We start from the raw sequence: 15,086 nt of genomic DNA on the forward strand, positions 1-15,086 counted from the left end.
GGAGCGGAGAAGGGTGAGTGTGTCGAGGTCAGAAGAAGAGTTGTGCGTGCGACGAGGGCGGTTGTAGCGATTACGACCTGGGATTGAGGTCAGATTGGGGGATAGCTGAGTGAGAGAGTTAGTCGGAAGGGTGGGGGACAAGTTGGGCGGGGCGGTGTAGTTGCGTGGGGCGTTGCAAGGGTGATGCGGGGGCCGAGGGCAGTTGCTGCGCCTATGAGCAGGGATTGACGCCCGGTGTGGGGCGTGTTGAGTGAGGGAGTCAGCCGGCGGAGTAGGGGACAGGTTGGGAGGGAATGTTGGGGTGGGTGAGGGGTGTATAGGGTGTGCAGAGAGTAGTTCTTTGATGGTGTGTATGTCTTCTTTTATCTGTGTGAGGCTGGCCATGATGTAGTCCATCGTGGGGGGGGGTGGTGGTGGCAGTCAGCGGTGATTGGCTGACAAGGGAATTCGTGTGCAGCTGGGGGGGAGGGCTGGTGTTCGAGCAGGTCTGCGTTGTGTTGGTGTGCGGGATGGAGTTAGGGAGGGGAAAGCTTTTGGGTGGGAGGGGTGTGGATGAGGTAGGGAGGACGTTGGTGGTGAGAGTGAGGGCGTTGGTGTTAGGCGGGGGGGTCAAGGTGTAGTCTGGGAGACTGATAGCCGTGGTGGGGGTGCAGGGAGGATAGTGGGGGCTGAGAGTGGGAGGGGAAGCGTCATTGGAGATGATCCTGTTGAGGGGTTAAATTCAGAGAGGAGGTATGTTCTGCGTAGTTGGTTAGAGGGTAATGGGGACTGAGAATGGGGGGGGATAAAGGGGGGGATTTGTCGGAGTGCGTGTTATTCTGGTACTGGACTAAGTTAGGTGTGTTAAGGGTGGGAGCTGTGCTGTTAGCCGTGCGCGGGGTGTTAATGCTCGCTGTAGGTGTGATAGGAGTGTTGAGGGTATGTGTGGAGGTCCGCGAGTTGGTAGCAGGGGCGGGGGTGTGAGTGGTGTATGAGGGGGAGCGATCTGTGTCTATGCTTGAGAGCTGATTTGGGATAGTGGGAATGTGGGTGGGGGATGGGAGGTCTGGGGTGGTAGGTGTGCCCCTGCTTGAGGAGTATGTAGCTGTGAGGTCATGGTTGGTGGGACTGGAGGAGATATGAGTGTTGGTCCGTGAATTGGAGAGGTGTTCTTTGAAGGTGTCGAACAAGTTGTCTAGCAGTTCCAGGTTCCTGTCTGTAGCTTGTGCTAGGACAATCCCGTTATTGTAAATAGTGATGGTGGCTCTGCCTGGAAAGACTAGGGATGGTGTGATGGAGAGAGTTAGGCTATGAGCTGATTTTCTGGTGGAGGAGACGGAGAGAAGGATGAGGAACGCCTTTCTCCATTGAGCTCTGCGTGTGGTGTGGAAGATGATACCCTTAAAAGGATGGGTACCCTTAAAAGTCACTAGTATATGATATACCTTGGGCATAGGTACCCCAGAGGCCTCCCAGGGGCTGCACTGCAGCATGTATTATTCCACCCCTGAGTTGCCACTCAAATTAATACCACACGTCTGCTACTGCAGCCTGTGTAAGGTGGTGCACACACCCCTTACTTAGATATAGGTTCTCTATATCTACCTTATCACTGCACATATAAACCTATCAGTCACCCCTATGGCAGGCCTTATCAATCCTGAAGGCAGGGTGCTGGGTTTTATGCGAGAGGGTGCCCATGCAGGAGCAGAGCCCCTCTTCAGCCTTCGGAATCTATTCTCCGGGGTTGTTCTGTGATGCAGTCATACCATATATACTCTTAAGTGCATTATAACCTCGCGGTAAATGCTAACTTTAAAACGGCTGCACAGAAACCTGTTGTGTTTGGTGTCAAACACCTTGGAATCATACCTTCACACCAGTAAGTAAGGTATGATTCCACCCTCCTAGAGGGAGAAATATGACAACACCGGCTTTCTCGACCCTGGCATCACAAGATGGCTGCTGTCAGCCACAGACACGAGTTTGCCCTCTTGCTGCTGGACGAAACTCCGGCAGGGGAAGGCTGGACAGTAGGTTTCCTGTCACAGGGAGGTGTGACCACCTCCCAGACAGGCTTTAGTGTATTGGGGCTGGATGGGTCACTCTGAGAGAGCTTTGATGTCTGTACAGGGGGCACATTTGGCGTCCCTCTGCACAGTCAAGATCAAACCGGTCACAGGAGCAATTTGTGCCTGTTCTGGCGCGAAACTTGACAAAGGACATGGGTGTAGCCACCCCTCTGTCCTGACCCTCCCATAGGTGGGTCCCCAGAGTTTCTCCCACCCCGTCCTTTGGTATAAAGTAGGAACCCCTGGCTACAGGACTTTATATTTATCTGGACGAAACTCTGCTACTACAGAAACCTACTTAGACTATCTAAACTGCGTTGGATGACTGAAGAGTCTCCCTAGGAGAAGGAGTTACTCCCCTGTTTAGCAGGCACCAAAGACACATCTGACCGGTTTGCAACTCTGAAGCTCCTGAGGATTCCGAAGACTTTTGCAACACAGGAGATGGGTTTCGAAATGTCCCAGAGGTCGACTAGTGTGCTCAGCAAACCTCAGACCCGTATCCCTCGTGGGGATCGTGCAACCCGAACCCCTGGGCACCGTGTCCACTTGCAGAAGCATCTGCTTTCCGGCGACCCCTGAAGCTGTGCTTTATACTTGTTGTAGTCCAGACCCCTAGCAGTGATTCCACTGAAGATTACCGGCCTACACTCCACAAGTGTATTGTGGGCTGGTATTTTGTGATTCCTCTCGAGGTGCCTTTGCGATCCCTGGTACTTTGACCTGTGGGTCCCTGTAAAGGCAACTTTAACTTTCAGTGGGCTTACCTGGTTGCTCCAGACGTGCCCTGACTCTCCCTCGCTTGGGAAGTCCCCAGGACCTTGCTGGTTCTCACCGAAGCATCTTTTCTCTGACTGCGTGGGTTGCAGTTGCCAAAGTTTGTTGGTGTTCTATCCGGACACTGACCCACCCAGCACTCTACATCATTCGTGGGACAGCTCGCCTACGGACTTTGGTCATCCTCGACGTCTCCTGGTCCCGATGGCTGCAGAGTCAAGCTTCGCCTCCTCTCAGCTGAAGCACCCGACATCGGTGGGCATTTGTCTACCGAGCCCCTGGTCACTGGCAAGTAACCCAGACTCTGTCCCCTCTGCTTTCAGGTTCTTCTCAGCTTCGATCCAGGCTTGGATCGCACTGGACACTTTCCCTCTTCACGGCAGCATCACTTTGCAGCATCTCGCCATTGAAAATGACGAAGATTCCCGACACCATTTGACACCTATGCACCCGGCTTCCCTGTGTTACACGGGTACTCCGGTGGTCACATCGGTGCTGGCTGTAGAACATTTTAAGTTTGAAAGGGTTTGCTCAAAGTCCTCTCCTAAGTGTCCTTAAACTTTAAATTTGCAAACGCGACTTTCCCATAGAGTTGTACGGAGCGCGCAACTGTGTTTCCTTGGGGTCCCAGCGATTCTACGTGCTCTAGGCACTGTGTCTAGTCAAGTCGTGGTTGTTATACCACTTTTAGTATATGGTTTGGTCTCCCCCTGGGGCCCACTGTGAATTGTGCTATTTACTGTTGTTCTAGTGATTTAATATTGTGTGCTTTTGTTCTCTAATTTCATAAAGAGGTTAGTAGAGAGTGTTTAGGAATAAATACATATATTTTATATATGTACCTTGTGTGGTTCTCCATTCATTTGGTCATTGAGGAGGTTATAGACTGGTAAAACAAGCTGCTTTACATTCCTTAGAGAGTTAGCCTGAAGGTTGCTCTCTAAAGCTACCACTAGGATAGATTCCTTTAAAGGTTGTCTTTAACCTAATCAACAATAAGGGTTGTTTGGAATGGTACAAGGTGCCCACTATAACTAGTGGTCAGCATATATCAGACTGCCTTCTCACAAGGGTTACATGTGGATTTTAAATGCTGCCTCCTAAGGCCCTGCAGGAAATGGCCAGGTGTGTGCCCTGAGGCCGGGGCCCTGCAGCAGTGATCTGCAGCAGGCTTGCTTAGAGTGTTGCGGTTCCCTGGTGTATCAAAGTGTACAGGGACACTGCAACTGTACACATTTTCTGTTCACTCACATGTGCTAAAACCACTTTGGGAGATGTAGTTCTGCCCCATCACTCCTGCATCACATGCACAACATTACATACGTGTCAAGCTGCTAGGCACTGAGAAAGGCAAAGCTGAATCTGCTTTCAAGACTAGTTGGATTACACTTGATTGTAGATCACACTTGCGTGTGCAATTGGACTAAACTGCTTACATGCTTGTCCTCTGAGGGGCATTAACATAGTGCTTCAGACTGGAAATCCTAACAGCGCTTTTCACGTCTAGCTGAATGTCACACCTGCCTTTCTTGAACTAACATGGAAAGAGCTGAGGGGGTGAGCTGGTACAGTGCACAATGTAGGTGCTGTAATTCGCTACACGCCTAAAAACCCTACACTGGCAGAATGTAAATCCCAGTGGAATACTGTCACAGGACTACTGATTGGAGAGTCTCCAGAGGCATCAAATGTGAGCTAGCAGACTGTCTCTCTTGAATAGTGGTTAACTGTGTAAATGTTCTTCACGAAAAGAAGCTTTAAACAACCTACACCGACAGTAGTGCGAGCCATGCTGCCACCTCAGGCAGGGAAGGCACGTTTCTACAATATTGTCTTATCTCGGTCCCTGGTTCCTTGTTTCGCTCAGTTCTTGCTGGTTGTAGTCTCGCAGTTTGTCCTTCTGAAGCTGTCCTCTCTTCAGGATTGTATCCCTTGGCTGGGATTTCTGCCTCTGTTCTTTTATTCGTTTCACTATAATCCGCTCGGAAGGAGGAGACAGGAAGATAGAAATGAAATCCATCGGATGTCACGGAGCAGCGCCATGACAATTGATTCAGAACAGGAATAAAGCCCCGGTAACGGATCCCTCTCAGACGCGGGGCACGCCCCGAGCTCCCGCTGGTGGCATCTCTCAGATCTGTGGCACACCCATGATTATCAGCAAGGACTACCAATCACATCTGTGGCAAACACCCACCAAGCAACAGCAGTGGGCGCCTCTCAGATCTTTGGTTCACTTGAGCCTATCAGCATGGAACACCTTCCACACACAAGTACCAGCTGGGACCGCCATTCACATCTACACCACCTTCATGACCGGCACATTCCCTGACAACTGTAAACACGCAGACGTCCGACCCCTGCTTAAGAAACCCTCAGCAGACCCCAACGGAACTCACAAACTACTCGCCCATCTCTCTTCCCCTTCACTGTAAAAGCAAAACTTGCGGAGAAGATCGTCAACGCACAGCTAATTAAGTTCAACAAAGGCAACTCCAACCTCGACCCCTCCCAATCCGGATTCCGCAGCAACCACAGCACCGAGACTGCCCTACTCTCCTTCAGAGACGACAAATGCACCCTCCTCGACCAAGGCCACACAGCCCTGATCCTGTCAGCAGCTTTCGACACAGTCTCCCACCGCACACTTTTTGCCAGACTACACAACACCGGCATACAAGGAACTGTCCTCGACTGGATCCGCTTGTTCCTCACAAGCAGAAGCCAACTAATCTGACTGCTACCCTTCCTCTCCGAACCCACAGAAATCAATTGCGGAGTACCCCAGGGATCATCTCTCAGCCCCACCCACTTCAACATCTACATGGCCCTCCTCGCAGCCATCGTCCGACAGCACGGCCTCAGTATGGTATCCTATGCCGACGACACCCAGCTCATTCTTTCCCTCAACAAGGACACCACCAGACTCAACTTCCAGGAAGGAAAGACATCCCATCCTGGAAGAGCAACGGCTGCCTGAAGCTCAACTTGAAGACAGAGGTCCTTGTCCCTAGGCCCTTCCCATCAGCATGGAACAACACCTGGTGGCCCACCGCACTCTGCAACCCTCCGAGTCCCACAGACCACACCAGAAACCTCGGCATCGTGCTAAACACCTCCCTCTCCATGAACAAGCAGGTCAACGCCGTCGCATCCAGATGTTTCAACACCCTTTGCATCCTTCAAATGGATTCAGGTAAAATATTTTTCATGAACTCCTGTCGGGAAACCCCAGTATCTTCCAGCATGGAGTAGACTAAAGAAATTATCAAAAGTTGGGACAGAAAGTGTATCATTTAAAGGAGAGAAGATGACTACTAGAGCTGCCAAGTAGTATGACTGCGCATGAGGCAGAGCACGGTTACCATGCTCTTTGTCTAATTGTAGATTGGGCCAACTCAGCCCAAGCTGGTGATTATTCTAAATAAGCTTACAGAATAATGAATGAACCTCTGGAAACCCTTTTCTAGAGATTTTATTTGGGACTTTGAAGAATTAAAAAAATAAAAGTGGCAAAATTGACATTTTAATGAAGGCCACTCTACTAATAATTGAAAGCAGTGAGTAGACCAATAATCTCAAACAAAAGTCACAGGTTTCAACTGAAAAAGTGTATACAATAATGATCTCGGATCCATCAGTTTGCTAACACAAAATCATATAGAGCAGGACACATAGCAATGGCATGAAGCCAATCCCTTTCTCCCTCTAAATGACAGCTGAAACAGCGCCCCAATCAGGTAAACTCTAACCTTATCTAGTGAATTGTGAATGTTGGACTTCTCTGCCCTGAAATAGACCACCAAGGGCCAGATGTAGGAGAGCAAATACCGGCCGGTAACGGCCGATTTCGGCCGTTACCGACCGGTATTTGGCATGTAGGGGGCTTGAGATTTACAGAATCTGTAAATTCACCGATTCTGTAAATGTACCAAATCGGTAAAATACAGAATCGGTAAATTTACAGATTCTGTAAATCCAGATGTAGGTGGCACCTCAAAGAGTGCCACAGGCCCTTAAGAGTCGGTATTTTACCACACAATCCTATTGTGTGGTAAAATACCGAATTCAGTTGTGCATGCACATCTGTGCATGCACACCTGTGCAATGTGACACACAGACATGCCCTTAGGGCATGTATGTGTGCCACATGTCACACAAGCCTGTACTTGGGGTGCTAGAGGGTGTCAAAGTGACACCCCCTGCACCCTTGCAGGATTCGGTATTTACCTATACAGAATCGGTATTTCCCATTGATTCCTATGGGCTTCAAAACCCATAGGTATCAATGGGAAATACCGATTCTGTATTTACAGAATCGGTAAATGTTACAGATTCGGTAATTCTGAATTTAAAATTACCTACATCTGCCACCTTCCTATTTACCTACTCTTAAATACCGAATCGGTAAAATTCGGTATTTAAGAGTAGGTAAATCGGAATTACCTATATCTAGCCCCAAATCATTAGTATATAACTTCAGTTTATGAACTAAACAATTAGCTCTAGCAGGAATAATTCAATGGAGTCAGAACAGAGGCAAACTTATTTGTTCCTCCGTGTTGCTTGTATAAACCTTTGTAATTAAATAGTAATTATTAAAATAAGCTATGTTTAGTTTCTGTCAGGGGCACTGCTATCATACAGCCAAGGCAGCGACTGACAAAGATAGTTCTCACAATATATTTACTTATTGGAGTTTCCTTCACAACTTTACAGCAAGAAAAATGATTATAATGTATGCAAATGTGTCAGATCTTTTATGCTGCTGAAAACACTTTAAATCCGTACAAATACAGAGGATCCTTATTTGTAAGTAGGTGACCAATATAACCACAATAACCGACAATGCACCGTTGGGATGGGAAAACAATTTATATATATATTGGCTCTAGGTAAGAACGCCTAAATATAATAGACCTACTAATATGGCATACAACAGAACTGCACGAAAACAATTTTGGCTGTAGTCTATGACACAATTAATATTCTATATATATTCTTCGTGCACGGCGTGGATCATGGGTAATGTGGATCGACTAATTTCTGCATTCTATTTTCTGGCCTCTTCAAAACAATGCGGAAAAAGAGTCACCCAAGCATCTAGCTGGTCTTGAAAATTAAAATAGTATAAACCTTAGCTAGTACTAGTCTGAAAAGCCAATGCAGAATATCTACTGTAGAGAGCAACAAAAGCTAGCTCTAAAGATGTGGCCTCTAGTGGCAGTTCAGTATGGAAGGGAAGGGTCCCGGGTCATACTCTCAAGTAAAGGCATCCCAGGAATGTAGGGGCAGTAATTATCATTCTACATCAGTATTCCATTGAAAAATAGTAAATAGGGTGGTCGGTGAACTCCGCTCCACCGGTGAAGTTCAGAGTTTTGCGAAATCCGTACTCTGCTTGGATTGCGAAGTTTGGAAAAAACTATTCTGCCAACTGCTGTGGAGCCGAGTACCGGCACCCGCCGCCCACCCCTATTTTAGAACCGATGAAACCACTCAGCGGTTTGATCTCCTACTGTGCAGATCTGTAGGTTACTCAGAGGCCGCTGTGCCAAACGTTGTATAAAAGCTCATGGGGTAATGTACCTTCTGCAGAGGTCTTACTGGCATTCTGCAAAGACCAGTCCTGGGACGAAAGCTCGATGGTTAATTTTCCCTGATGTGTGTGCACAATGCACATTTGCATGTCACAGGTTCACTTCACATACATTTCTAGTAAGACAGCTCAGCGAGTTCAATCCGCCTGGGATGGCGGTGGTGATGTCGGGGCGGAGGTGGAGTTGGTCCAGGTTTCCGTGAAGAAGGTGACATCTGGCAAGAGGGTGTCAAGGAGGTTCCAGATCTCTACTGTGTGTCTCTGCAGGGAGCACACATTGAGGAGGATGTACATCAGAGATTTTCGCGCGTAGGCGGTGGGGATGCGGATGGTGGTGAAGGTCTGGTGGCAGGAACTGGCCGTGGCTGGTGTTCGGCGTGGACAGCTGGCAGTTGTTGTTCCTTCCTGGGTTGAGTGTGAGGAGGACAGCGGTGGTCTGAGATCCAGGGTCTCTGGCGCTCTTCGTGGTCGGGTCGCAGACGGTTGCAGAAGGGCTTGTCTTTGGCGCGCCAGCCCAGCGGCCGCCATTAATTCGGGAAGGGGGGAGGGGAGGGAGGCACATCTGGGAGGTGGGAGCGGGAATCGGCAGTGGCCGCGGGGGTAGCAGCGCCGGGAAGGGAATGTGAAACGGGCAGAACATTTCTGAGTACAGGGCTGGAAAACGGGACTACAAGACAGAGAAGGCACAATAAAAGGCAACAATAACACTAAAAATACAGGAGAAAAAACGGGCACAAAACAATCCAGGCACAACAGGGTCCAGACAGTTTGCATTTACCAGCTCCCTGGATGTTACGTAGGCCGATCAATTGAATGATTCTTGTGCCTCTATCAACTGGACGGGGGCAAATCCTGATTTGTAAATAAATTGCAGGTGTACTAACCACTTAGGTACAGAGATGCAGAATTTTGTTTGATATTCTTATGTGCCTACTTGAACCAATGGAGTATTATCACCGTGTTGTGGGTCAGTGTGCACGTATGCATTCAAATTGAACTTTCTGTAAATAGCTCTGACAAATTTTCCTGGCAAAGAAGCTTAAATATTCCCCACCAGCATACAGGTTAGCGTCTGTTGATAAACTGTCCGTTATTAGTGTGTATTAGTATATTTTAGTTTAAAGTATGCTTTTTTTTTTTTTTTTGCAACCACATGTCTTTGCTTCAGATTAAAGACTTAATCCTTTTTTTTAGGATTTACAACAGCTGCAGCATCTTCAGCAACAGAATCTCAATTTACAGCAGTTTGTGTTGGTGCATCCTACCGCAAACCTGCAGCCAGCTCAATTCATCATCTCACAATCTCCGCAGGGGCAGCAGAGTAAGTTGGTTATGTGACAGTTACATCAATGTGTACGTAAATATTTGATTGACTTGCATCACATAAGAGGGAATTTCATACCTAGATTGCATACAAGAATTTCAAGTAAAGAACTAGGGAAGATTGAACTGTAGTGATAAGCCATGCTGTGAGGCTTTTGGTGCTATGCGCAATGTTACGTTGAGAACAGACATATTAGATTTAGTGGTTACACATATGTATTGAGATTCTTAGTTTATTGTAGTTAGTGTATTCATAGATTTGTGTATACCGATGTATAATTAGCCATGTACTGCTTATATTCGAACCTCTCAATTCACTATGAACACCATTCATATGGCTCTAATCCAGCCTACATATGAAGCAAGATCTATTCTGCCCATGGTTCAGTTAATATTAGAGCCAATAAAGATCACTTTCTTGAATCCTTTCTTAGTAGGACAATCTAAGATGTTTGGAGACCAAAATCAGACCAGAGTGTCACAACTCACATTCGTAAGTGAATACTCTTCTATACGGTTTCATTTCTATTAATTCTCTAGAAAGGGTGATTTGAAGACTAGACTTCTTGAAGAGGTGGTTTGTCGGACATCTGCTCTCATTATCCCTCATGAAAATATCCTTTTTAATTAACCAGTTATTTAAGTAACTACCAAAATAAGAGGGTAGGTGTTCTTGAAATATTCAAGGAGGAACACAATCAGCACTACTAACATTTCTACAACAAACTTCTATCATGGTCTCTGTATGATGTACCTCATATCCAAAGCACATTTGTTTGTGCAGGCTGGTCAGAAGATGCGGACCCTACCCTAAAATTGTATTCCTTAAATTGGCAATGAGTTATAAAGATGAAGGCTGAAGCAGAAGCTTTGAAATCTGGTGAATTGGTTAAGAAATAAAATTTACAAACACAGCACACTTGCATTCCATTCTGGAAGAGAGCGCTCTGGAGAAAATAAATTAATCTACAGCAACTTTTTGATATATTGGGATGGGATTGTCACCTGCATGAAGTATAGTTATGTTCCCCTGTCATGAGTGCCCAACTACAAATCGGGTGTCCTGATCTTTGAGTTTTGGCCTTAGCCTCACATGAATCTAGGGGTGCGCAGAGGCCTAGCTCCGTCTCTTGACATGAGTGAGGTCATGGACCTGTCCTGTGGCCTGGAGGATCCTGCAAATAAGCCTTCTTTATACTGACAAATACATTTTGAGAGCTTGGGTGGATGAGCCATGGCTTTGGTGTGATTAGTCATCAAACCGGTATGCGCAAAACATGTTAGGTTGGAGGATGTGCAGGCATCCCTCATGGATAGGCCCTTTAATGGCCCCAGGCTGTTTGGTGACAAGGCCGATTCAGCCCTAGAGAGATTTGAAGGTAATTCCAAAACAGTCTGATACTTGGGCTTGCTCTATCCGGCCTGCCACCTCCATCAGCAATACCGGAAGTTCAGTGTTTAGTCCCTGGGACTAATTTACTGCTAAAGGCAGCCATCTCTGCCCATACAGCAGACTGTTCAGCCCTTTCATGGTCTAAGTTCTGATTTTCCCTTTGGGAGTCACCATTGGCAGTGGTGCTGCAGAATATGATTTTACCTGTCTAGTTTGCATGTCAGCCCTCGAAAAATCATAAAAATGTTACTAGACTTGCAGGTCAAGTGACTTAAATAATCTACTTAACCTATTTGTATTGCTCCTGACCCATAGATTGGTTTCAAATGAGTGCTTGTGGGGAAATAATTTAATTCATTGAGCTGCCATTTTCTTTATTCTCACATATGAGAGCACCTTCAAATGTGAGAGTTCAGCATGTCTGCTGTACAAAAAACTGTTTTGTTTAATTTAATAGAGTAACATTTTTTCCATATATAACACAAATCTATCCACATATAGGATACACATGACCCCTGACTTGCCTCTTAGTTCATCAACAGAATTTTTATCATCAGAAATTGGGGGCAGGGATGTTTCTCAAATGTTTAAAAATTATCACTTTTAACAAATACATAACTAAATCATAAAGTGACAGCACACAGTCATTTGTAATCAGCAGATTGTACATTGAAATTACCACAAACCTTCCCATTGACATGTGGCTTTACTGATAAAACTATATAGTGTACAAACAATTATGTTTGGAAATAGTTTCTGCAAATATGTGTCATTTGTAAATCACCAAGTAAAGTGTTCTTGTTTGTTTTGCTATAATTTACTCTTTGTTACTTTGACTTATTAAGTACAAAAATAATTGCTTTTCTAATTCCTGATATATTTTAAAATATTTGTAATATACATTTACAGGCTAGTCATTTAAATGTTATATGTTTGAGAAAAATAACTGAACCTCTTCAGAAAGCTCACTTGACAAAAACCTCTAACTCTAGTAAGAGATACAAACAAACCTCATTTTCCATGCAGCAATTAGTTAAAAGACACACTGACATTTGACCTCTTTCCTTGAACAGACAGCAAATTTGTCAAGATACAAAACCAGATTTAACTGTATTTCTATTGCACGTTCACTTTCTGAATGAACACAACACCTGTTCCTTTCCAGCCTAAGTTTTCTCGCCAGATGGGAGTGGTAGGTGCCTACAATAGCTCGACCTGATAAAACTTTGCTCGCAATTGCGAGTGGGCGAGTAGATGTTTTCAGGCTTGCATGTAGTTATCTCAGAAAAGTGGGTGTTACAGGTTGGCAGTCATAGTTACTCTATTCCCTTTCGATTACCCTCTTCCCGCCCTTCCTTATACACTTACATTTTCACTCAGACTTCGGCAGAACATGCCTTCATCCTTGTCAAATTGGTTTTATCCTTTGACCAGCAGGCTCCTTACTTTATTTGCCAGACCTGCATTCCCATAGGTGGTTCTTACTGTTTGTGGGAGGAAAACAATCTTTCCAGTTCACAGTTGTGCCCTTTGCCCTCCCGTCAGCCTCCAGGGTGTTTGCAAAGGTAATAGTGGTAGTCATTGCTTCTTGGAGGTAAGTTAATTTAGTGGTGCCACTATGGTACCCTAACCCTTCACAAATGTCCTGTAGTACCCAATCAGGCCAAGGAAAGCTCTGACTTGGGTCTGAGTCTTAGGAGCTTCCAAGCCAGAATTGTGTGGATCTTGGGATGAAGAGGTTGTGCATGGCCTCCAACAACTTGGTGGCCCTAGTACACAGCAGAGCCTTACCATTCACCTTTACTTGCCTTGATAGTCAGGCCTGTTTGCTGCAAGGCCTGAAGGTGAACCAGTTGATCCTCCATGGTGCAACTAAATACAGCTATAGCATCAAGATAAGCTGCACTGAAACTTTCCAGACCTGAAAGTACTCAATTCACCAGTCTCTGGAAGGTGGCGGGTTCATTTTAATCCAGAGGGCATCACTTTAAATTGAAAGTCGTTTTCAGGTGTAGAAAAAGCAGACCTCTCCTTAGCTCATGGGGTGAGGGCTATCTGCGGATAGCTTGGTGTCAGGTCAAAGGTTCTTAGATATTTCGCTGCCTTTCACTATTGGTGAGCTCATCAGCTCTTTGAGTGGGATGTGTGTCTGTCTTAGTGGCTGCTTTGAGACCCCTGTAGCCCCCAAGGAAACTCATCTCCGGCTTCTCTCCTTTGAGATTTGGACTTGGACACCAGTACCATTGTGCTGAAGCATGGACTACTAGAGGGCTCGTCACCCCCAACACCAACATCTTGGCAACCTCAACCTTGATGCTAGCCTTCACCTGGTCAGACACCTTGTATATTTGTCTCTTGACAGGCAGCTTGTCACTGGCGCCCTGGTCCGGGGCTAGACCTCTGCATCAGGGTCTGCCACTCTAACCATTGAGCCACACTTCTCCAGTGCCGCACCTTTTAGCCCAGCACTGAACCGTAAAAGTAATTATAAGTGTACTAACTTGAATTTCCTCCCATAGGATAAACATTGCTTGGTTTTCACTGAAAAGTTTCTAAGTGTCAACTTTGAAAATACATTTACGGTCTTTAAAAATCCCAACTGTAACCAAAACGCTTTTACTTAACTGTTTACAGCTCATGTCCCGGGACTGAATCTAGGATCCAGTCCTGTGGTTAGAAAAGTAATTCATAAAGGAATCAATTGCATTTACCTAGAAAAAACTAATTGAGCTCAATGTTAAAATGTGTTTGAAATTGTGTTGCCTATTGCAACCACTGTAGCTATTGTACTACAAAGTCTATTGCCTATTTGCAAAGTAATTACCTAAAGTTACTCATTGAAAAAAGTATATTTTGATACCTTGTTGGTTCTAAAATAAAACAACTATATCTTTTGATATAAAACCATTGGCCTAGAGTTCAGTTCTTGAGTGTGTGAGACCCTTTGCTGACTGTACAATAAATGCTTAACACTGTCCTCTGACACTGCCTTACTGCTCGACCAAGCTACCACTTTAGAGAGTAAGGTTATATCTAACTTCAACCTCTTCCATACCTTTGGAGATTTGGGACTTTATACACACTGTACCTCACTTTGGTCCAGTATATATAGAGCCACTTTCTTACAAATTATTTTTATGCTTTCCTGTACCAGGCTTGCTTGGATCTAGAAATAAAACAGTATATTTTTTTTATACAAAACAATTTATTTATTAGAAAGTTTTATAGAGAGCGAACAAGACCCTTGCGGATATCAGAGCGCTTTACGGTAAGTACGGATCTGTACACATCAGTTCAATGCAAGTCAAAGCGCGTATACATACCAACTTGTAAAAACAAAGTTGTAAGGTACATCACAAAACTACCCCGGTGAGTTTGGTAAAGGGTAGATATAGTGTCTAGGATGCCTGGGTTGTCCCTTGACATAATAAGGGTTATTAGTAGGGTACGTTTGGTCTAAAAATTTCTTTAGAATCTGCTCAGGTGAATTTGGCCATGAGAATCGATTTTACTTCTTTTTTGAAGGATACAGTAGAGGAGTCAAGTCTGGTTTCTGGGGGTAAGGCATACCAGATTCTGGGCGCCATCACTGAAAAGGTTTAGTTATATGTTTTCTTCTTGTTGAATCTTTGCGGTTTCAGTAGTAGGTTTTCCGCACTTCTTGAGGATCTGATCCCACCAGAGATCGTCAGTTTCTGTGCCAGATAGCTGTGTGCCTTGTGATGCGTGGCTTTTGTGCGTCATACACGCTATTTTCAAATGAATTCTGGCTTCCAAAGATAGCCAATTCAAGGATTTTAGGTCAGGAGAGATGTGAGACCTTCTTTTAGAACCACTGATGAGTCTCGCTGCAGCATTGATTGAAGCTCTTAGAGGTGCCGTTGTAGCTTTGGGTAGGCCACAAAGAGAGAGACACTTCCGTAATCCACTCGGGGGATAACTA

General features: G+C 45.5%; 1 protein-coding gene across 6 annotated transcripts in view; it reads left to right on the top strand.

Annotated features, from left to right (window-relative positions):
- The window catches only part of POU2F1 (POU class 2 homeobox 1), a 615,583-nt gene that overhangs the window by 352,080 nt on the left and 248,417 nt on the right, over positions 1-15,086 (top strand). For all 6 annotated transcript variants that reach the window (XM_078656693.1, XM_078656695.1, XM_078656696.1 and 3 more), the window contains one exon: positions 9,622-9,748. In XM_078656693.1, coding sequence (XP_078512819.1) covers positions 9,622-9,748 — 127 coding nt within the window. The remainder of the gene's footprint in view (positions 1-9,621; positions 9,749-15,086) is intronic.

The sequence above is a fragment of the Lissotriton helveticus genome, chromosome 8 (genome assembly GCF_964261635.1).
Source record: "Lissotriton helveticus chromosome 8, aLisHel1.1, whole genome shotgun sequence".
In the NCBI taxonomy this organism is placed as follows: domain Eukaryota; kingdom Metazoa; phylum Chordata; class Amphibia; order Caudata; family Salamandridae; genus Lissotriton; species Lissotriton helveticus.